The sequence below is a fragment of the Microcaecilia unicolor genome, chromosome 3, assembly GCF_901765095.1.
Source record: "Microcaecilia unicolor chromosome 3, aMicUni1.1, whole genome shotgun sequence".
In the NCBI taxonomy this organism is placed as follows: Eukaryota; Metazoa; Chordata; class Amphibia; order Gymnophiona; family Siphonopidae; genus Microcaecilia; species Microcaecilia unicolor.
Genome location: NC_044033.1, coordinates 43680171 through 43703415, shown reverse-complemented (window position 1 = coordinate 43703415; position 23245 = coordinate 43680171). Strand labels below are relative to the sequence as shown.

The following is a 23245-nucleotide window of genomic DNA, read 5'->3' as shown; positions in this document are numbered from 1 at the left end:
GCTCTTTCCAATGACGAGGGGTTCCAACTTCTCACTCCCATCCATATTGCAGCAAAGGAGGATAGTCAGTTGGTCCTTCGACGTTTTACCTCCTGTAGTTTCAAGCTTGTTTGAATGCAAGTGTTCCATCAGGAATCGCTCGCCAGTAGAGACCGTTTTCGTCAGCACTGAAAATGTCACAAGGTGCAAACTCGTTCAAGATGGTAGGAAGAACTGAAACAACCCAAGTTTCAGCACCAAAGTCATCAGCGTTTTGTTTTTCACCATGCTGTTTCTTGAATTTTATGTTGTTCCTCTCCTTCCATCTTTCCAACCATCCAACAGTGGCTTTGAATTCAGTTAGTCCAAGATTTTCAACTAGCTGATTAGCTTTCTCCATAAGCAGTGGACCACTGACAGGAAACTGTCTGCTCCTGACTCGAGAAAACCACCGAAGAAGAGCGTCTTCAACCTCCTCAGCTTTTCCCGCCCGTTTCCGGTGTGGATTTGTATTGTTTTGCCAGTCTTCCAGAGGCCGCAGGGAGCCGAGTCTGCATTGATAATCCTGAGATACTGGAGACCATCGTTGAAGCAGGGAATACTGTAGAGGTCTCAGGTGCGCTCTCACCCACGGCACCAAATTCAAGGTGGCCGTCATCGATCCCAACAGCTGGGCAATGTCCCAAGCTCGCGGGCGGGGCATCCTCAGGAGCAGACGGACCTGATTCTGAAGCTTGCACCGCCTTTGCTCGGGTAGGAATACATATCCCAAGTCTGTGTCAAACCATGCCCCCAAATATTCTAGAGATTGAGAGGGGGTCAAGTGACTTTTGGCTATATTGACGACCCAGCCCAGAGATTGCACTACTGAGACCACTCTGGCTGTAGCTTGATGGCTCTCTGTTACTGAGTCCGCTCTGATGAGCCAGTCGTCTAGGTACGGGTGAACCCGGATTCCTTCTCACCTGAGAAAAGCAGCTACTACCACCATTACCTTGGAAAAGGTTCGGGGAGCTGTGGCGAGGCCAAAAGGCAAGGCCCGAAACCGGAAATGTTTTCCCATCACCGCAAACCTCAGAAACTTCTGGTGCGGGGGCCAAATTGGAATGTGCAAGTAAGCTTCTTTCAGGTCCAGAGACGTGAGAAACTCTCCTGGCTGTACCGCCGCACTGACGGAGCGCAGGGTTTCCATGTGAAAATGCCGCACTCTTAGGGACTTGTTTAATTCTTTTAAGTCCAGAATAGGGCAAAAAGACCCACCTTTTCATGGCACCACAAAGTAAATGGAGTAGCGGCCTAGACCTTGTTCGGCGGGAGGCACCGGGGTCACAGCACCACAAAGTAAATGGAGTAGCGGCCGCAGCCGAAATCGGCGGGAGGCACCGGGGGAAACCGCCCCAATGTGAATCAAGCCGTGTAAGGTCTCCTCTACTGCCGCCCGTTTGGTGGCAGAACCGCATCGGGACTCCACAAACACGTCTCTTATCGGGCATCGAATTCTATTCGGTATCCTTCTCTGATCAGGTCCAAGACCCACTGATCTGAGGTAATCTTGGCCCACTCCTCGAGAAAGAGGGAAAGACGTCCTCCTATAACAGGAATTGAGGAGGGGGCCGGCACACCCTCATTGAGAGGGTCGCCCTTGAACTCCAGGTCTTGAGCCTGCTGCTGCGGAACGTTTGTCCGAGCGAAAGGAGTTCCTCTGCTGAAAACCGGCCACGAGAAGTGGACCCAGCAGAATGCCCTGGGCGGTACCTTCTAGCTTCACGGAAGCGAGGTCTATAAGAGGAGTGAACCGCCTGATCCTTGAAGGGAGCCCGCGGCCTATCCTCGGGTAAGCGCTGGGGTTTAGCATCTCCCAGGCCTTTCACAATTTTCTCCAACTCCTCACCCAACAGGAGAAGGCCTTGAAAGGGCAACTTCACCAACCTTTGCTTAGAGGCCATGTCCGCCACCCAATGCCGTAGCCACAGAAGACGGCGAGCCGCCACTGCTACAGCCATCTATTTAGCCGAAGCTCTGACAATATCATAAAGGGCATCAGCCAAAAAGGCCGACTCCATTCGCGGAGCCACTTCAGACAAGGGCTCCGCTCCATCACCGGGCTGTTCCAGTGCCTGTTGCAACCATGCCAGGCAGGCTCCAGCAGCATAACAACTGCATGCAGACGCCCGAATAGTAAGACCAGCAATTTCAAAGGACCGTTTAAGTGCTGATTCCAGTCTACGGTCTTACATGTCCTTCAGGGCAATACCTCCTTCAACCGGGAGGGTAGTTCTCTTTGTCACAGCTGTGACTAGGGCATCCACCTTAGGCATTGCAAAGCAAGCCAAATGCTCCTCACTCAGAGGGCATAATTGCCCCATAGCCCTGGAAACTTTCAAAGGTCCTTCGGGGTCAGCCCATTGGATGGAGTCATGCAAAGGAAAGGCTCGAGCAGGCTTTTTAGTACTTGCCATCCTCGGATTTCCAGAGGAGGCCACGCCACTCCCAGGATCTTCAATAGAGAGGACGTGTAAGACAATCTGAAATAAGCGCTGGCGGCTCCTTGCGGTGGAAAATCCTCACCGCGGACGGATCATCTGGATCCAGTGGCCCTTCTGCACCTTCCTCTGTTTCCTCTGGCCACGAGGGCCTGCCAGACCCCTCAGAGTCACCACATCCCGACCACGGGGGGGGGGGGGGGGGGGGGGGGGGGGGAAGGTGGGTGCGCCACTCTCTGAAGGGGAATTTACCCTTCTGCGCTTCTCTTGCGGCCAGCTAGCAGGGAAAAACGCCTCAGAGGGCAATCCCAGGCCTGCATCCACCGGAGGGGCAGTAAGGGGGGCCATAGAAAACCCCTGTGGCTGAGCTCTTTTAAGCTTATATGCATTATGAAGCAATAATACAAAGTCAGAGGAGAAAACCTCGCCCTGGGCACCCGGTTCCAGTCCGGGACTAGTAGCTCTTTGGCCAGCCTCAATTCGAGGGCCCCCTCCGGTCTCCAGACCCTCCGCCTCAGCGGGGGTCGCGCCATGTGGTGCTTTCAAAATGGCGCCTGCTGCCAGCTCCACCGAGCGGGAAGAATCATCGCTCGCCATGCTCGGGCCGGCTCTTACGCCTAAACAGCACGTTTTACAGAGCCCCGCTGCTGATCTGCGCTTGCCACACTTGGAACAGCGCTTAACACTCTCTGCAGCCATCGCCGAAAAACGGCGGAAAATTCAAAATGGCGGCTTCGCGCCAAAAACGTCCCGATCGCGGGCCCTCCCCCCGGAGGAGTCAGTAAACACTCTTACCTCACTGGACCGAGTATACAAGGTCCGGTCACGCTGTAGAAACTGAAGAAAACCTCTTGCTTTTTTTTTTTTTTAACGCTGTGAGGAAAGTAGAGAAAACAGCAAAAGAGGCAATCAAATCAACTCCGGAGGTACAGAAGAGTGGGAAAGGCAGGGAAAGGCGAACCAATGTGCCTACATCCACCAAGTATAGAGTGGGAAAGAGCAGGGAAAAGTGAAACTAATGTGCTCACATCCACTGGGGGGGATGGGTAAGGCAGGGAAAGGGCTAACCTATGTGCCTTTAAAGTGAAGCTGCTATAGCCTCTAACACCCCAGCTAACAACTGGCAAGCCAGGAGCCACCCCCAGGCAGATTTTTTAAGGAGCTTGATCAAGCTGCAACCACCCTGCTTGGGGAGATAGAGAATACTGAAGAGGCAGTGGAGCTAGCTGACCATGTGGCACTGTGAAATTTGAGTGCTCTCTATCTCCCCCTGCTGGTTGATGGACACAACTCATACGTAATGGCTTCATCTGCTTGATGACAAGGAACTGCAGACAGTTTTACTATTAAACCTCCTAGGTTTTACATTCTCTCTGCTAGGAGGGGATTTGGACATGGGGATGTAAGGGGAGTTGAGTGGTTGGGGATTTTCAAGGTGGTCTGTGAAGGGGAGAGGGTTAATGTTTTTGTCAGTGCTCCAGAATGGCAAAAGGTAAATTAAGGATACTGCAGGATCCTTGGGATTCCCCCAGATCCTCTTGGTAAACCTTTAAAGGTTAACTTTTTTGTTCCACAATCACTGAGATACAGACTTTTTACACATATTCCCCTTTTGTTTTTTTTGTTTTTTTTTTTAAATACCTTTAGATGTTTTTAACGCTGTGGACTATTTTGCTGGATTCGTCTGCTATCCCATAGCATTCTTGTACTCCTTAAAAGTCTATTGTGGCAAGCCCCCTTTCTTATTTGCAATGCTGTGTTGTGGATTTCAGTGCTGTGCTATATGCCTGCCTTATTTTTCATCTCAAAATGATAGCAGCAACCCATGGCCTTGGTGCCTCTGTCAATCCCAGGATTAGACTACAACTACCCAATACAAAGCGATTTAACTTGACAGTAAAGGTTCCTGCTCGGTTAAATTGCTTGTGGTGTAGGCTGCATATTGACTGGTAAGTTTCAGTATTCCTCTTTCTCCGTGACTCTGCTCATTGTCACACAGAGAACCCCTTTGGTCCTGGAAGTCTTTCACCACTCAATGTGATGACAGCTTTTTTTATTTAACTGAAAGTTTCACATATGTAGTTCCTCTATGTACATACCTATGTTGCACAAGCCGGCATGTTTCTAAATATAATCGAGATAAAACAACGCATGACAACGTGGATGCAGCTGATAGTTTGTTTTGGACATACCAGGATGGCAGCTGCTGGGGGAACAGGCTTCAGCTTTTTGATGTCATGCTATCTCCTGCCATTAAACCTCCTTGGTAGAAGTGAAGTCTCTGCATGTTTTGGGAGGTGGAAGAGAAATGAACCCCCTTCAAAGGAAAAAATATATATAACAATGCCCCAATACATTTCTATGGGGGAAGCTGTTATATTGATTTCATTGTGTCATAGTGACTGAGGAACTGCACCTTTCAAAGTAACTCCCCCATCATCTCCTCTCCTGATCACACACACACACACACACACACACACACACATATATATATGCAAGCATGCAGACACACTAACCCTTCCCCTCCTCCCCACATACATTTACATATAGAAGGGTTGGAAAAAATTCTATGAGCCATGTTCTGCATACAGTCCTTTCCTAGGTAGTCATATCAGCAGAACCCTTTAACACTGAAAACACGCAGAGTATAAATAAATAAATAAATAAATAAACATACTGCTGCTCATTTCCAATAGCATAGTTCAAAAGTCAGATGAAAAGAAACAAGCAAAGAGCTAGACTCCCTTGGAGCTGCTTTCCCCACTCCACCGAGGCATTTTGCACAGAGGTCAGGAATGTGGGCATGCCACCATGGATTTCAGGAAATCATTTACAGAATATATAAAAAATAGCTTTGCAAGAATGCTGTCTCAAGGCTGAGAGAGGAGGACAGGATACCCCTACTACTCCCAAAATTTGCTTAATGTATGCAAGAGTGAAAATGCAGAAGTGACATCCATATAGTAGTACAGTGAATCATTTTAGTCTACGTCCCATTTTATACCAAGGCCATGACATTAAAATAAATCATATATCTGAGTAATTCTAAACTGAACACTAACTGTTTTAAAGAGAATATGTGCAATGCAACAGATCATAGTGTCCTTGACATGTCAGCCCTTTACTAAATATTTTAAGCATGTGAACTTCCTTTAGGAGAATGTCTTGCAGCACTAGTGATGAAGTAATAGTCCCATGAATCAAAATTATTGCATAGGCTAAACAAACAAATGGTGGTTTGATAGCCATTTTTCCTGCATCAAAGGCAATTTTAGTTTCTGAAAAAATAAATGCAGAGCATATCAGTATAGGGTTTGAAATTGGTCAAAAGGCGAGAACACTCTTGTGCAGATCCCAAAATGAAACTAACTGCTATTACTGAGATGTGATCAAGACAAAAGCAGCTCTTGGGGGGTGGAATTAAAAGGGGGGGGGGAACACTTTGTGGTGCCAGCAAGTGCTCTTTCTGTTCAGCTACATTAAATAGCTTGTACCTGAGTGAGATGCATTGGAGCCAGTGCCACTGAATGCATGTTTGCATAGAAAATAGTGAAAGGAACTCTTCTGCCAAGGTAAACATACAAGATTAACATGTATTGCAGTGCTGTTTAAATCTAGTACTCTATAAAAAGGATACAGAGTAATAAACAGCACTGGCCATACAGCATTCAACTGTTTTACTGGTCATAATTGTCCTGGAGAGAACTGGTGCCTTTATAGGTTGTATAAAGAATCAACAGAAAAGCAGAGTTTTTGTGTAGGGCAAGAGAAGGGATCTAAGGCTTTGCCCTCACACCAGACGACAAACCTCTTCCACTTAAAAGAGTTATCACCTCTTAGTGGAATCTTTCCTGAAGCCACCAAAATAGGAGACACCCTCTGGCAATCCCATGGGTTCGAGTTCTACACTCTCAACATCCAAGCTGTGAGGGCCAGGGATTGGAGGATGGGATGCAAAAGGGCACTCTTATTCTATTTAATGAGGATCAGAAAACAGTCCAATCTCCACGGATCTTCTGAGGACAACTCCAGAAGAAGAGGGAACCAGATCTGCTGAGGCCAATAAGGGCGATCAGAATCATGGTGCCCTGATCTTGCCTGAGTTTCAGCAAAGACTTTTCTATGAGATATGGGAGGATTCACATATAGCATTTACCTCAAGCATCCAGATTCACTTCAAGCCACCGGCTTCCCTACACAGCCTCCTCCAGATAGAGGACTCCAATTGGTCCCTTGCTTTAGCTACATTTCCCACCAATGCCTCACACAGTTAAATAGTGTATGGTAAGGGCGGGCCATTTTGTGGGGTTCAATATGCTGCAGCAAGAGGCAGGCGATTAGCGATATAGTAGTTGTTAGTAAGTGACTAGTCTAGGCGAGCTGTGTGTGAGCAGAGAGGAGCATAACTGAAGGAGGACAGAGCTGGGAGGATCGTGGTTGGAGAGATACAGTAAGCATCCTATTTTTCTGTACTCTGTAAAAAGGCTCTATCACAGGCACTGCCCCCCCCCCCCCCCAACTGTGATCTTCAGATTGTGGTTTAAATTATTGGATAGGCAGTTCATTTGCTTTAGACTTGTTTGGGGGCTTAAGCTTGTGATGTTATTTTGGAGGGGATGTCAGGGTGGGAGGGCAATTTTGAACCAAAATTATGTGACGACATTTATGGAGCCACCTAAATCAGCTCCACTACATAACTTCAGTGTGTCACACGTACCAGTTGGGAGTCAGTCTCAAGCGGGACCTTTGGAGAGCACCGGCCAGAAAGGAACTCAAGCTGGACCAACCTCAGCCCAGACTAAGAAGGAAAATCCAGCACATGGGTCCAACCAGCACCCAGACTTCCTGTATCCCACCCTTTGCTCCAGTTCACGATAAAAAGGCATCTGGATTTAAAGCCTGTCACTCAGAATTTGTGAGCCTAGGGGATAAGGCAGGGGCATAGCCAGCCTTCTGTGGGGGAGGGGTCCAGAGCCCGGGGGAGGGGGCACATTTTAGCCCTCCCCCCGGCGGCGCCCCCCCCCCATTGCCGCCCCCCCCTCCCGCCGCGAACCCGCCACCGCCTACCTTTACTTTTGCTGGCGGGGGATCCCACTCCCCGCCAGCCGACGTCTTCTTCTCAGTCGCTTCCTGCTCTTCAATTTGTTTGCTGACGTCAGCAAACAAATTGAAGAGCAGGAAGCGACTGAGAAGAAGACGTTGGCTAGCGGGGAGTGGGATCCCCCGCTAGCAAAAGTAAAGGTAGGCGGTGGCGGGGGCGGGTTAGCCGGGAGGGGGGTCCGGGGGTGAATCTGCGGGGGCCCCGGCCCCCTCAGGCCCCACGTAGCTACACCACTGGGATAAGGTACAAATCGTGCCATCCTTTTGCTCTTCTTTTCTACAAAGCTGGCAAGCTTCACCAGATATGTTGTACCCTCACTGAAGCATAGGAGCTTTTTCTTGACAACCACTGGCAGTTGTCCATCCAGAGACAATCTAAATCTGCTGCCAGGCCTCGACCCCAGCCCCACTGGTGGCGAGTCATCCACGGGTAGGGTCGCTTGCGGCAGCAACAATCTGACTCAGTCCTGCAGAATTCTTCACCAGCACTAGAGGGCTGACTGCCAGATCGCACCCAGGCAGGAGGTTTTCCCTCTGACACTCTTCATTGCAGTGCAGCACAGCAACAGCCTGCTGTTCCCTCTCAGCATAGCCCTAGACCCCGAGTAGCTGGTATATCCGAAATCTGTGAGTCAATCTCACCTCCAAGGTAGCAGGGCTGTATGAGGTTAACTTCCCCTCTAAGATTTGAGAGCTCTTTGCTGATCTAGATAGGTGGAAGGTCTTAACCTCTTGTGGCTTAGTAGGATACAAGCTATGAAAATGATGATTTTGCCTAAGCTATTATACCTACTCATGGCACGTCCCTTGCCCATGCTCGTGTGTTTTTTCCCAGTACTTGAAATGCAAGGTATTTACTTGTATATGGAAAAGACATCCACCCAGGGTTAAAGCTGCCATGCTATATAAGCACGTTATGGGTGTCCCAAATTTATTTTTGTATTTTCAGGCTGCCCAGTTGAAGGTGTTGGCAGAGTGGATTGCTCTCAGCCTGAAGTCATGGGTCTGGCAGGAGCATAGCTGGATGGTGCCTGTGCCTCTCAGGTCAGTACCTTGGCTTTTGAAATCAGATTTACAAGCTATCATTAGGCAAGTCCCTCTTGGGGTGCAATTTCCGCTCCAGGCCTGGGTAGCTATACGAGAATTTTTTTCCAGATAGGATCTGGTCTCCCAGACGAGAAGACAGAGCCAAAAATAATACCTATCTATCAAGGGTGGGAAGTATGATTTCAGGAGATCTTGCCTTTCTCGGATTTACTGGAGGAGTTCAGGCTCACTTCACAATTTTTTTCACTATAGGAGGGTGCAAGACTACATCCACCACAAATCCCAAGGATAATTGTGTTTAGTTGAGATGATGCTAGAGCAAGTGATTTTCTTTTGGGGGGGGGGGGGGGGGCAGTGGGAGAGGCTGAATATCACACAACGCCTTACTCTGTTATACTGTGCCTTTTTGCACTATACACAAAAATGGGAGGGTGACCTGGGGACGCCTTTTGTTCTGCCACAGTGGGAATGAAGCTTGCGCTATCTATTAAGTGTCTCCATAGCCAACTCATTGACTGAAAATGGATATAAGATCTTGTACTACTGGTATTATACTCCAGTTGAAAAAAATATATGGGACAGGGTCAAGTCTATATTGGGTCTATACAATGAAAACAAATTGTAAACCTATGCAACACACTACCTCAGGACAACAAGGACATCGAAACCTTCCTTAACGAATTGGACCCAACCACTGGAGAATACCCGGTTGACCCCACTTGGCTAAACTTCGCCCTCCGTACTGTCGAAACAGTCACCCAAGCGATTAGCAGGTTCTCCAACACTCACTGCAAACTAGATATCTGTCCCAACTACCTAATGAAGTCGGCACCCGACCACTTCATAAGCAGAGCTCACAGCCCACCTAAATTACATGTTTCAGCAGGGTCTCTTCCCCAAGGCAAATGGCAATATCCTACTCACCCCGATACCAAAAGACGCCAAGAGAAAAAACAAATGAAATTACCAACTACCGCCCAGTAATATCCATCCCGTTTGTAATCAAACTCATGGAAAGCATGGTAACCAAACAACTTACAGACTACATAAACAAATTCTCAATATTACATGAATCACAGTCAGGTTTCCGCTCCCTCCACAGCACTGAAACAGTACTACTCACTCTCCTAGCCAAATTCAAACAGGAAATCGCAATAGGCAAAAATATCCTTCTCCTCCAATTCGACATGGTAAACCATAACATACTAACTAGACTACTAGATAAGATCAGGATTGACGGAAACATACTTAGCTGGACCAAGGGATTCCTAACCACAAGAACATATCAAGTAAAATCAAACTCAAGCATATCATCACCGTGGAAAGCAGACTGTGGAGTACCACAAGGATCACCGCTATCACCGACCCTCTTCAACCTAATAATGACCCCATTAGCCAAGACCTTATCCAATCAAGGCCTTAATCCTTTCATATATGCAGACAATGTCATAATTTATTACATTCCTTACAAAACCAATTTGACAGAAATCACCAACGAAATCAATCTCAGCTTGAACATCATAAACTCATGGGCAAATGCATTTCAACTAAAACTCAAAAAAGAATAACCCACTGTCTCATCCAAACACAACGCAGACAACCCCACAAGTATCAACACCCCAGACTACACCCTTCCTATCTCAGACACCCTGAAAATACTCTGCGTTACGGTGGACCGTAACCTAACACTAGAGAGCCAAGTGGCATCCACAACAAAGAAAATGTTCCACTCCATGTGGAAACTCAAAACACATGAAACAATTTTTCCCGAGGGAAATATTTCGCAACCTGATACAAACAATGGTACTAAGCCATGTAGACTACTGCAATGGAATTTATGCAGGATGCAAACAACAAACTTTAAAGAAACTTCAGACTGCACAAAACACGGCAGCTAGGCTAATATTTGGAAAAATGCAATTTGAAAGCGCAAAACCCCTCCGCGAAAAGCTATACTGGCTACCAATCAAAGAACACATTGCGTTCAAAATCTGCACCCTAGTTCACAAAATCATCTAAGGTGAAGCCCCGGGATACATGACAGACCTGATCGACTTACCAACTAGAAACACATCCGAATCAACATGAACACTCCTAAACCTGAAACTACCCAAGATGCAAAGGACTTAAATACAAAATCAATTTACGCATCCAGTTTCTCCTACATAAGCATGCAACTGTGGAATGCACTACCAAAAGCCTTGAAATCGACGTATGACCACCTAAACCTCCGGAAATCACTAAAAACTAACCTGTGTAAAAAGGCATACCCTACCGATCCAACTTAAATGCCTGACCTCTGCAACACAACAAATCTACATTGAGTAATGGACATAACTCAATTCTTCCGTTCACGATTCCCTAATGTGGCTGTACCACATGAACTTTACCTATCATAACATCACATTATATTTGTTCACATTGGAGTCTGCAAACGCCTCTCTGGTACTATGTCCACATTGAGCCTGCAAATAGGTGGGAAAATGTGGTATACAAATGTAACAAATAAATAAATAAATTGGAAGGGCTGTGGGGAAATGGGGACCATGTATCACATTTGGTGGACTTGCCCTGTAGTCCAACATTTTGGACAGATGCATTTTCTATATTGCACAGTGTGATGACAGCACCCTGAAAAATAAAATTTAATAAACCCACAACATTCCCTAGAGTAAAGGAGTAGATCTTTTTCCCCGGCTTTTTCTGTTGATGACATAATCTTGAGGATTTTCATTTTTACCATTTTAATAGTTTCCTTCAAATGTAATACCACACAGCAATTTAAGACATTATTTTTTTGAAGTGATAATTATATTAAAGAAAGGATGGTGATTTGGATGATGATAATTTCCAGTAATGACTTTAATACTCTGAAAACCTGTAAAAGATGCGGAAAAAAAAAAAAAAAAAAAAAAAACTCAAAAACAAAAGAAATCGGGAAACTAGCAGTGATATTTGCTCAAGTCCCATCTAAACCACTTGTCACTATCTGCACAGACAATATAGCTTGTTGAACACAGACATTTTTAGAAAACACAGATCTGTAAAACTATGCAGATCTCCACTACGAGTTGGATATACATAATTTCTACAAAACTGATATAATTTTCCCTACAATGTGTTCCCTACAATGTAGCTGTCCCTGCAACTGTCCCTGACACCTTCAAGCATGCTGTAGTCACACCACTCCTCAAAAAAACATCACTTGACCCTACCTGTCCTTCCACCTACCGCCCAATTTCCCTCCTACCCTTCCTCTCCAAGATACTTGAACATGCCATTCATAGCCGTTGCCTTGATTTTCTCTCCTCTCATGCCATCCTCAATCCGCTTCAATCCGGCTTTCACCCCCTACACTCAACAGAAACGGCACTATCTAAAGTCTGCAATGACCTGTTCCTTGCCAAATCCAAAGGTCACTACTCCATCCTCATCCTCCTCAACCTATCCGCCGCTTTTGACACTGTCAATCACAATTTACTTCTTGCCACACTGTCTTCATTTGGGTTCCAGGGCTCTGTCCTCTCCTGGTTCTCCTCTTATCTCTCCCACTACCTTCACAGTACATTCTCATGGTTCTTCCTCCACCCTCATCCCGCTCTCTGTTGGAGTTCCTCAGGGATCTGTCCTTGGTCCCCTTCTTTTTTTCAATCTACACCTCTTCCCTGGGCTCCCTGATCTCATCTCACAGTTTCCAATATCATCTTTATACCGACAACACCCAGCTTTATCTCTCCACACCAGACATCACTGCCGAAACCCCAGGCCAAGGTATCGGCCTGCTTATGCGACATTGCTGCCTGGATGTCCAACTGCCACCTGAAACTGAACATTTTATTTATTTTATTTATTTATTTATTTATTGCATTTGTATCCCACATTTTCCCACCTATTTGCGGGCTCAGTGTGGCTTACAATAAATTGTGAGTGATGGAAATACATGTGTTACAGTACGATTATAAGTTACATTGTGAAGAGTTGTGGGAAAACAGAGTCAAGTCAGACATCGGTTAGGGCGTAGAAACAATGGAATGTTACAATGGGGAAAAGATAGGGCGATAGAACAATAGCAAGAGGACATAGGGTATCACAGTTGTATCTGTGGGTGGAGATTGAAGTGTGGTGAAAATATGGGGTAGGAAAATTCAGAAGAGAGTGTATTGATGCATTTCTATTAGTGTGTATGGACTTCATGTGTTTTGATCCTTGCCATAAATTTTCTCAAAGAGATATGTCTTCAATCGTTTGCGGAAGTCGGTTAATTCGTAGATCTTTTTCAGGTTGCGTGGTAGTGTATTCCAGAATTGCGTGCTCATATAGGAGAAGGTTGATGCGTGCAGTGCTTTGTATTTTATGCCTTTGCACTTAGGGAAGTGGAGGTTGAGGAAAGTTCAGGATGATCTTTTAGCGTTTCTGGGTGGCAGGTCTATTAAGTCAGCCATGTATGCAGGAGCTTCAACATGAATGATTTTATGAACTAAGGTGCATACTTTAAAGGTGATACGTTCCTTGAGTGGGAGCCACTGTAGTTTCTCACGTAAGGGTTTTGCACTTTCGTATTTTGGTTTTCCGAAAATGAGTCTGGCTGCTGTATTCTGGGCTGTTTGAAGTTTCCTCAGTATATGTTCTTTGCAGCCCGCGTATAGTGAGTTGCAGTAGTCCAGATGGCCAAGACCGAGCTTATTGTCTTCCCACCCAAACTCACTTCTCCTCTCCCTCCACTCTCTATCTCAGTTGATAACACCCTCATCCTCCCCGTCTCATCTGCCCGCAACCTCGGAGTCATCTTCGACTCCTCCCTCTCCTTCTCTGCACATATCCAGCAGATAGCCAAGACCTGTCGCTTCTTCCTCTACAACATTAGCAAAATTCGCCCTTTCCTCTCTGAGCACACCACCCGAACTCTCATCCACTCTCTCATTACCTCTCGCCTTGACTACTGCAACCTACTCCTCACTGGTCTCCCACTTAGCCATCTATCCCCCCTTCAGTCCATTCAGAACTCTGCCGCACGTCTTATCTTCCACCTGGACCAATATATTCATATCACCCCTCTCCTCAAGTCACTGCACTGGCTTCCGATTAGGTACCGCATACAGTTCAAGCTTCTCCTACTAACCTACAAATGCACTCGATCTGTAGCCCCTCCCTACCTCTCTACCCTCATCTCCCCCTACAATCCTACCTGTAACTTCCGCTCTCAAGACAAATCCCTCCTTTCAGTACCCTTCTCCACCACTTTCTGCCTCCCCTCACCCCATGCGTGGAATAAACTTCCTGACCCCATTTCGCCAGGCACCCTCCCTGCCCATCTTCAAATCCTTGCTCAAAGCCCACCTCTTCAATGTTGCCTTCAGCACCTAACCACCATACCATACCATACCATATTCAGGAAATCTAAACTGCCCCAACTTGACATTTCATCCTTTAGATTGTAAGCTCCTTTGAGCAGGGATTGTCCTTCTTTGTTAAACTGTACAGCGCTGCGTAACCCTAGTAGCACTCTAGAAATGTTAAGTAGTAGTAGTAGTAGCAAAATTGACATCAGCGTATTTGGATCATTTGTCTCAGCCAGTCTGACCAGTTCCTCCCACCAGCACTACTCTAGAGTGCTGATCGCCACACCCATTTCTTTGCCCTTACCACTGGCCTCGATGCTAAAGCAAATCTTCCAAATGTCAACCTGCAAAAGTTCACTATAATTTCAGCCATTTTGGGCACACAGCCAACTCATCATACTGCCTATGTTAGAAGCAGAATGCAGCGATACAATGTGCTGGTTAATTTAAAACTACCTAGGAGTTTCATGCAAATATGAAAGCCAGCTTTCTCTTCCCCAGCCCTTTATATGGCCCACTGCCATTCTGAGAACATAAACTTTGACAACATGGAAATGCAAAAGCCCTTGCTTTTCTCCACACCCCTCCCCTTCAAATTCTTCACTCTACCTTCTCCCCTACTTCACTGCATTTTTATTTCCCTACTTCACTGCATTTTTATTCATCTCAGGTATCCTTTAATTTTATCATAGTTCTAGTTACTACCACCTCCGCTGGTACACTCCATTCTAGATGCTTATCATCCTGAAAGTGTTTCCTAGAGGCCTCCCTCTCTCCTAGAGCCCAACTGAAACCAGTTTCAGCAGAAACCAAACCCCAAAACTAAATTGGCCCTGCCCCTGAACAGCTCCCACCTGACTAAAGAGAGATCGCCTCCTGAACCCACCCGACAGCAGCTCCCTCCTGGTGGCTAGTGGAGGCAGAAGCGATCCCCACTCACTCCTGCCCATGCCTCAAAATGGCTTTCAGGATTTCCAGTGGCAGGAGGAGGGAGTGGGGGCTGCACAGCATAGTTACAGTTCCAGCTAAAAATGCACAGGCATTTTTGGACAAAACTGATACAAGGCAGAACACTGATTTTACACCAAAGCCAAAACTTGGTCGGCTTCTACTCTCTCCTACTTCATATCATGACCTCTTGCCTTAGAAAAAGAAGCACAATCATATCTTCCCCAACTTTTCTGAAGCTTTGTAAACATTGGGATGTTTATCATAACCCTCCCCTCTCTACTCAGTAGATTTATATATATTTAAACAGGTTTTAAACTCCTGATAAGCCTTCAGTTTTTGTTTTGTTTTCTTTAATCATATTTTGTGGAAAGACTTGAACAAAGTTGCAGATAGGACTTAACAAGGACCTGGGTTTCCTACCATTTTATGAACCATAAAATTATACTGCTTTGTCACCATCTGATCATTCATCTCTCCCCGTTTATCACCACATCACTACCTTTCCCCTGAAACTGTCATGTTTCATTTACATATTCTGATATTTGTCATGTTTTACTTATTTCTGACCCGAAGGTGGTATTAACTTTGAAAGATACATACAAAAGAATCTGTATAGAAGGTATGAGACCAAACAAGCTTAGTGGTTATTAGATGGCAACATCAGTACTTGGGAAGCAAAGCAAGTGATGGGCAGACTTCTACAGTCTGTGCCCTGATCATGACTGAACAGATTCAGCTTCAGTAGCTGGAGAACAAGGCCAGTGCCAGGCAGACTTCTAAAGCCTGTGCCCTGAAAATGGCAAGAACAAATCAAGATCAAGTAGTATCACATCAAACCTTATACCAGCATTTCCCAAACTGTGCGCTGCGACGAACTCACAAGGATGCCGCGGGGCAGATGAGAGGTTCACAGCCAAGTGCTGGGACATTGCTTAGTTTCAACATATTTAAACAAAGTTAAGTTCCAGGAAACCTACATACACCATGGCTGGGGCAAGCTACCGATCACAGCTCAGCTGTGATTGGTCACGGAGCCTGTCTGGCTCGTACAAGGGAAAGGGGACTTGATATACCGCCTTTTCTGAGGTTTTTGCAACTACATTCAAAGCGGTTTACATATGTTCAGGTATTTAATTTGTACCAGGGGTAATGGAGGGTTAAGTGACTTGCCCAGAGTCACAAGGAGCTGCAGTAGGAATCGAACTCAGTTCCCCAGAATCAAAGTCCACTGCACTAACCACTAGGCTACTCCTCCTGATTGGGAAGCAAGGAGTGAGGCTCTGTTTCTAAATCAGGATTGTTCTTTTAGGCGCCAGACAGGCTCAGTGACCAATCATAGTTGAGCTGTGATCAGTAGCCTGCCCCAGCCATGTATGGCAGGAAAACTGGCAACTAAAAGGGTGATCCTGATTGGGAAGCAAGGAGTAAGGCTCTTTGTTTCTGAATCAGGATCGCCCTTTTAGGCGCCAGACAGGCTCTGTGACCAATCATGGCTGAGCTGTGATCGGTAGCCTGCACCAGCAATATGTAGCAGGAAAACAGCAGTCCTCCATCAGTGAGAGGATTTTGTATGCAGCTGGCATACAGAAAGAGATAAGCACAATTAATCCTGACTCTGTAAGAATGGCAAGTTAAAAAAAATCATGAAATCAAGAGGAGTCTTCTGGGTTAGCAACAGGCACCATGTGGGAATTGCTGTCGCTGCTGGAGACCCGTTCAAGCAGAGAGAGAATTGATGGTGGGATGGGGACGGAAAGGAGAGATGCTGCAGGAGGAATGAGAGGCATAAGTGTTGGACATGAGTTGGAGGGGAAGGAAGAGGTGAAATTTGGTATATGGGTGTCAAGGAGAGGGGGAGATGCTGCATGGAGAGGGGAGATGGGCCGGAGAGGAAGAAATGTTGGACATAGGGGTGGAGGGAAGGGAGAGATGGCGCATGGAGCAGAAAGGAAGAAATATTGGACATGATGTGTAGCAGGGGCGTGGTGGAGACCTGTGTGGCCCAGGGGTGCCGCAAAAAGTTTCTTGAACACTAAGAGTGCCATGAACTGAAAAAGTTTGGGAACCTCTGCCTTATACTATGAGTTTATCTTGTTGGGCAGACAACATGAACCAATCTCTACCTGACATCATCTACTATGTTACTACAGGGCTCATTTTCTAAGCACTTAGACTTACAAAGATCCACAGGTTACTATGTAACTTTGCAAGTCTAAGTGCGTTCAAAATACACCTCTATGTATGTTACTCAAAAATGCATTTAAGCCAATAAAACAGGTATAATTTTATCATATTTTTTTTAAATTTCTATTTATTACCTAAAAAACAAGAACAAGAAAATGGAAAATACTAGTTTCAGCAGTGAGCCTTGAGGCATCCCACCTGTCACTATCTTCGTCACAGTGAACGCCATTTACTACTGCACTCTGGTTACACTGTCGTACTAAAGCCCAAACAGGTAAAAACTGACATCACCATCCAGATCCACTACAAGTTTTTCTAACAGAGATGATCGCACTCTTGGCCACAGTGGGGGGCTTCTTCCATTTACAACAGAGAAAGTCAGTTATTTGGAGTAGACAGAGCTAGCTCAAGGAGATGGTTGTAGCGCCTTGAGCTAACTTCTGCTTTTTAGACCACATCTTTAGATCAAATCTTGCAGTATAATCTATGCAGATGGGAGTAAATTTCCATCCAACATAGCCACTGTCTTAGTCAAACACCATTGTTTAACATTTTGTATATTCAGCACCACAATCTATATATATAGCAGTACCACAGCAAAGGTGGTATATCAAACCCATTTCCCTTAATATACAGACAGTACATTGACTGCACCAGCACTATCCAAATAATTTTTTTGGAATGCTTAACCCAGCCCACATATAAATGGATGTCATCTGACCTTTTAACAACTGAAATAGCCTGATGTTTTCTGTACCTTTTTTTGAAAATACACAAATAGGCTAATAACGGTAAACAGATAATTGTCTAAATATTCTGTTGAACTGTTATTTATTCACGTGCAACATTCCTACATCAATCAACAACAAAACTGCCAATAACGGATACAAAGTGAAAGTAGGATGTTTCACTTTACAAAAAAAAAATAAATCATATGTTGAGATGTAAACTGCTTACAACTACTCATTAAATAAGGCAATATATCAAGTCTACAATAAACCAACAAAAAATTCTACTCAAATTCTGGTGTATCATGAGTGACCACAAATCAAGTCCCTTCCACCGCCAAATACTGTGTGAAGTAGTACAAAACCCTGCAAATGGCCTCTCATAGTAACATAGTAGATGACGGCAGACAAAGACAGTACGGTCCATCCAGTCTGCCCAACAAGATCAGAAGCTTACTATACCATAATAGCACCTGGTTCAAAAACTCAAACTACACCAACCCTACCACTGAAAAGTTATCACTGTAAATATTGTAGATCAATATATCTCCAGCTGGGAAAAGAGAACAGGCCTAACTGCTACAGATTCCTACACAGAATCCCTCACCTCAGTTACACAGGCAAAGAATAAAACTACAAATTAGAAACAAATATGCAGACAAATAAAATGAGCTATGGAACACAAAGAAAAACAGGACTGCATTTCCTCATGTTCACATTTAATTTTCTATAAACTGGTTGGTTTTCTTAAGTCCTTTTCCAATATCTCATTTCGTTTCTTCACTCTCCTGTCCTCCTCCCCTACATCTGTCTCGATGTTTGAACTTAAGAACATTAAGATTGGCATTCTAGGACAGACCGAAGGTCCATCAAGTTCAGCATCCTGTTTCCAATAGTGGTTAATCACAAGTACCTGGCAAGATCCCAGAACAGTAAAACAGATTTTATGCTGCTTATCCTAGAAATAAACAGTAGATTTTCCCAAATCCATCTTAATAATGACTTATGGACTTTTTATTTTAGGAAATTATCCAAACCTTTTTTTAAACACTGCTAAGCTGCCTTTACCACATCCTCTGGCAATGAATTCTAGAGTTTAATTACACTGAGTGAAGAAATATTTTCTCCAATTTGTTTTAAATTGCATGAACCCTAGTCCTAGTATTTTTGGAAAGAGTAAACAAGAAATTCACATCTACCCATTCCACTCAGTATTTTATAGACCTCTATCATTATCTCCCCTCAGCCGTCTCTTCTCCAAGCTGAAGAGTCCTAGTCATTTTAGCCTTTCCTCATTCTGTTTCATATTTTAGCTCCATTTCTCTCTTGACTTTTTTCTACCTTTTCCCCTTTATTTCATTACTTTTCCATCTCCTCCAGTCTTCAGTTTCCCTGTTTTTATCTTTCACCTACTACTTAGCAGCTTTCCATTTCCTACTCTTAATTCACTAGTTCTCCCATTCCCCACCTGTCTCATTCCTTCCTCAGCCTCCTTCTCCCCTTGTCTTTCACCCACTTTCTATTTCCACCTTCTTTAATCCCTTCCCCTCTCTGTCATTCATTTTCTCTCCACCTACAGTCCTCTTATCTTACTCCATATCCAAGCTCCTATTCACGCCTTTACCTACCCTTTGCCCCCTCCTTTTGAAAACCTGTCCCCTTCCTTTGTCTTTCTTCCCAATGCTCCCAAACTCTTCAGGTCCTTCAAACCATTGCCTCTCCTTGTCTTTCTGTACTCATACCCCTCAATCCACTGTCCTCCTACTCCATGGTCAATTTTAGTCCACAATATCCCCCTAGCTAATCCCAAAGGTCCCACTCTTCTAATCATCTACTTCCTTCTCCAATAATCATTAGCCTGCCTTTTCTCCTCCTTACCCCCAGCATCCAATCCTTTCCACCTTCTCAGTATATGCCCTTGTTTCTCCACTCCTTTGCTCCAGGATCAGTCCCCCATTCCCAATCTCAGCATCAGCCTACCAAGATGAAGGGTCTGATGCTGGGGTTGGGAATGGAGGACAGGGATGGTCAACAGCCCCCTGTGGTGAAGGGGCTGGTGATTGTGCCTGTCCCAGTCACCAGCCCCCTCACCACAGCTCCGCCCTCACCATCAGCCTCCTTCCTCCTACTTGCTTTCCAGTATCTGGATAGCAGGAGCTTGCTCCTTTGCTGCTGTGGTACCCTCCCCTTCAACAAGCATGGAATAGACATGTACTGTGCACTAGTTAATGCACAGTAACTTAGCATGCACTGTCTCCATAAACACAGCGTGGATGCACATACAGCATAAACCTTTACTGCGCTGTAACTGTATAGGAAAAAGCTGGGAAAACCCCCAACAGCTACTGCACAAGCTTTGCACTTACTGCACAGTACTTTCTCCCTTTACCTTGAATATTTTTTTCACCATTCTTTTATATATCCCCCCAAAAATGTTATTTCATTTTAGCTGCACAGAATTCCACATAACCTTCTGAAGCCAGCAAGAGGCAGCCTACCTGCTAAGGCCTTAATCCGAGAGCGCTCAAACAGCCGTGCAGAGCTGTTCTCGTTGTCCCACTCATCATCCCAACGGTTGTTAACATCACTGTATTGCTGTTGGATCTCAATGTTATCATAATCTGTTGCAACCGCAGTCATTTTCAACTCCTTTAGCCTCTCCTTGTCATCAGCTTTTCCTCACACAACTCTGGGGAGACAAAAACAGCAAATAACATTATTCCTGTAGCCCAGTGGAATTTCATTATGATTAAGCTAGAAACCAGCAGGGGAGAAATCTATCAAGTCAAACAAGTTCAAGTTCAATTTATTTGATATCAGTGGCACAGCCAGAAGACAATTTTTGGGTGGGCCAACAGGTTGGATGGGTGGGCACTAGAGTTGCCAACTTTTTGAAAGAGAAAAAACAGCAACCTGATGCACCCATGCTCTGTCCTACCCCACTCCATGCTCAACCTCTACCTCACTCCAATAACTTCAATGAGAGTAGCAGTGCAGGCTTCAGTGGCTGCAGGCTAATTGAGAGCTAATGGAAGTGCAATAGACTGCACTCTTCAGTCCCACTGAGCTATGGTCCTCCAACACACATATGGTATCGAAGCCAAACACATTCCGCATCTAGAAAACCTCCTGGCCCTCCACAAAAAATGGACACAGAGCAGAGTAAGGACGTTTCCCCATAAAGCTCACCATACAAAGAAATTTTGGCTTCTAGTGTAATCTCAACAACAGACATAAAGTAATTTAAAAAAAATCTATAAAACAAAAATCACTCAAAACCTAGAGCAAATCTACCATACCAGCACTAATTTCAAAAACAAGGATCCTACCTATGAAAAGGCAGTGCCTTAAACATTATAGTGAGGCCTTAAAATACCAATATATTTATCGGAAAAGCTAAACAAGCTAAATTACTACAGAATGCTACATAGAAACTTCATGCTAACAAAATACCTCAGTCACACACACAGAACACAAACGTCAAATACAGAATAAGTGATCACAAACTAGAAACATAAATTAAACAGAAACCCCAAGAAACCAAACCTTGCATGTAGTACAACACCACAGAAACAAGAAAGGCGTTTCCTCCTGTGCAAAATATAAAGATGGCACATACCAGGGATGGTGTTAGGGGTTGCAACTAGGGCAATTGTGCTTGGTTCCCTGGCCAGAGAAAGCCCCAAGCCTGCTGGATGCAGAAGATGAAACCTGCTAATGGACTTTGGGGACCTCTCCTAGATTTCTGTTTCCCCACGTAAGCCGCATTGAGCCTGACATGAGTGGGAAAGTGCATGGTACAAATGTAACAAAAATAAAAAAAAAATAAAAATAAAAATTTCTGCCCTGGACCCTAGCCATGTTTAACACCAGCTCTGGCAAGAAGTACATTCCAAATCAGACATAAATTCACAACACAGAAAATAAAATATTTTTTGTACGTTTTTGTTGTCTAGTCATTTTATTTTTTCAAATCATATTGGTCCCAGTTTCTGCTTCCCTCTGTCTTCTCTTAACTCATTTACCAGGGTCTCCTGTCTGTTTGACATTTCTTCTTTCTCCATGTCCATCATCCATCTCCCATCTCTATTTCCCTATATTTCCTTATCCATTTACATTTTACATCATACAGTGTTCATATCCCTGCATTCATCATCATTCCTCTGTGAACCAATGCACCCCATGCCCAGCATCTCCCTTCTGTGTTCCTATTCTCCCCTTTGTTTGTATCTCCCCTCTGTGTCCACATAACCCCCCTCCCCACCCCCTTGTAAGGCATTGCCCCTGTGTGTGCATATGCCATCCTCATACAGCATCTGACATTTGTATTCCTTTCCCCATGCTCCCACCTAATGCCCATCATTTCCCTTCTGTATCTGAACACCTCCCTATATCCCCTTTCTCCCTCATCCACACCAATGTGTCCCTTTCCTCTCTACCCCACCCCAACCAGCTTCTCTTCCTCTCTCTCTTCCCCTTATGCATCTGGCTTTTTCTCCCACTGTAGGTTCAGCATTTGACCCCCTCTCTTCCTTTATCCCCTTGTGCAGCATCTCTCTCACTTCCCTCTAACTCCTTCAACTCCCATAGGTCCAGCACCTTTCTCCCTTTGCTCCAGCCCCCCCCCCCCCATACATGTCCAGCATCTCTCTCACTTTCATCCAGTCCCCCTACACGTTCAGCATCTCTCTCCATTTTATGCAGCACATCTCCCCTTTCCCTCCAACTCTCCTGCATATCCAGCACCTCTCCCCTTCCCTCCAACACCCCCCTACATATCCAGTATCTCTCTCCCTTCCCTCCAGCTCCCCTTGCAGGTCCACATCTCTATCCCATTCCTCCAACCCTCCCCTAAAAATCTAGCACTTCTCCCCCATTCCCTCCAAACCCCTGCATATCCAGCATATATCCCCTTCCCTCCAATCCCCCTGTATATCCAGTACTTCTCTGATTTCCCTCCAACCCCCTGCCCCTCGCAAGTCCAGCACCTCTCCCCTTCCCTTCAGCTCCTCCCCTCCCAGGGCCAGCACCTTTGTATCTTCCTTACCACCCCCTACAAGTCCAGCACCTCCATGTCTTCCTTAACCCACTGCAAGTCCAGAACCTCCACATCTTCCTTACCCCTCACAAGTCCAGGGCCTCCATGTTTTCCTTACCCTCCTGCAAGTCCAGCACCTCTGCATCTTCCTTAACCCTCCCCTCATGCAAGTCCAGCATCTCTCCCTTCCCTTCAGCCCCCTCCCCTTGCAGGGCCAGCAACTCACTCTCTTCCTCACCCTCTCCCATTGCCACCGCAGCACTTGCATTTAACACTATCGGTGCAGCCAGGCAGGAACTCACAGGTCTGGCATTCTGCTCCAGGGCCTTCCCTCTGCCACGCCCTGCCCTGCATAAACAGGAAGTTGTGGCAGAGGGAAGGCCCCAGAGCAGAACA

The 23245-nt window shown here is 45.5% G+C and overlaps 1 protein-coding gene across 1 annotated transcript in view; it reads right to left on the bottom strand.

The window, feature by feature from the left end:
• Positions 1–23245, bottom strand: part of SPTBN1 (spectrin beta, non-erythrocytic 1) — a 547674-nt gene that overhangs the window by 383018 nt on the left and 141411 nt on the right. The window contains exon 2 of the mRNA XM_030195847.1: positions 20310–20500. Coding sequence (XP_030051707.1) covers positions 20310–20451 — 142 coding nt within the window. The 5' untranslated portion in view covers positions 20452–20500. The remainder of the gene's footprint in view (positions 1–20309; positions 20501–23245) is intronic.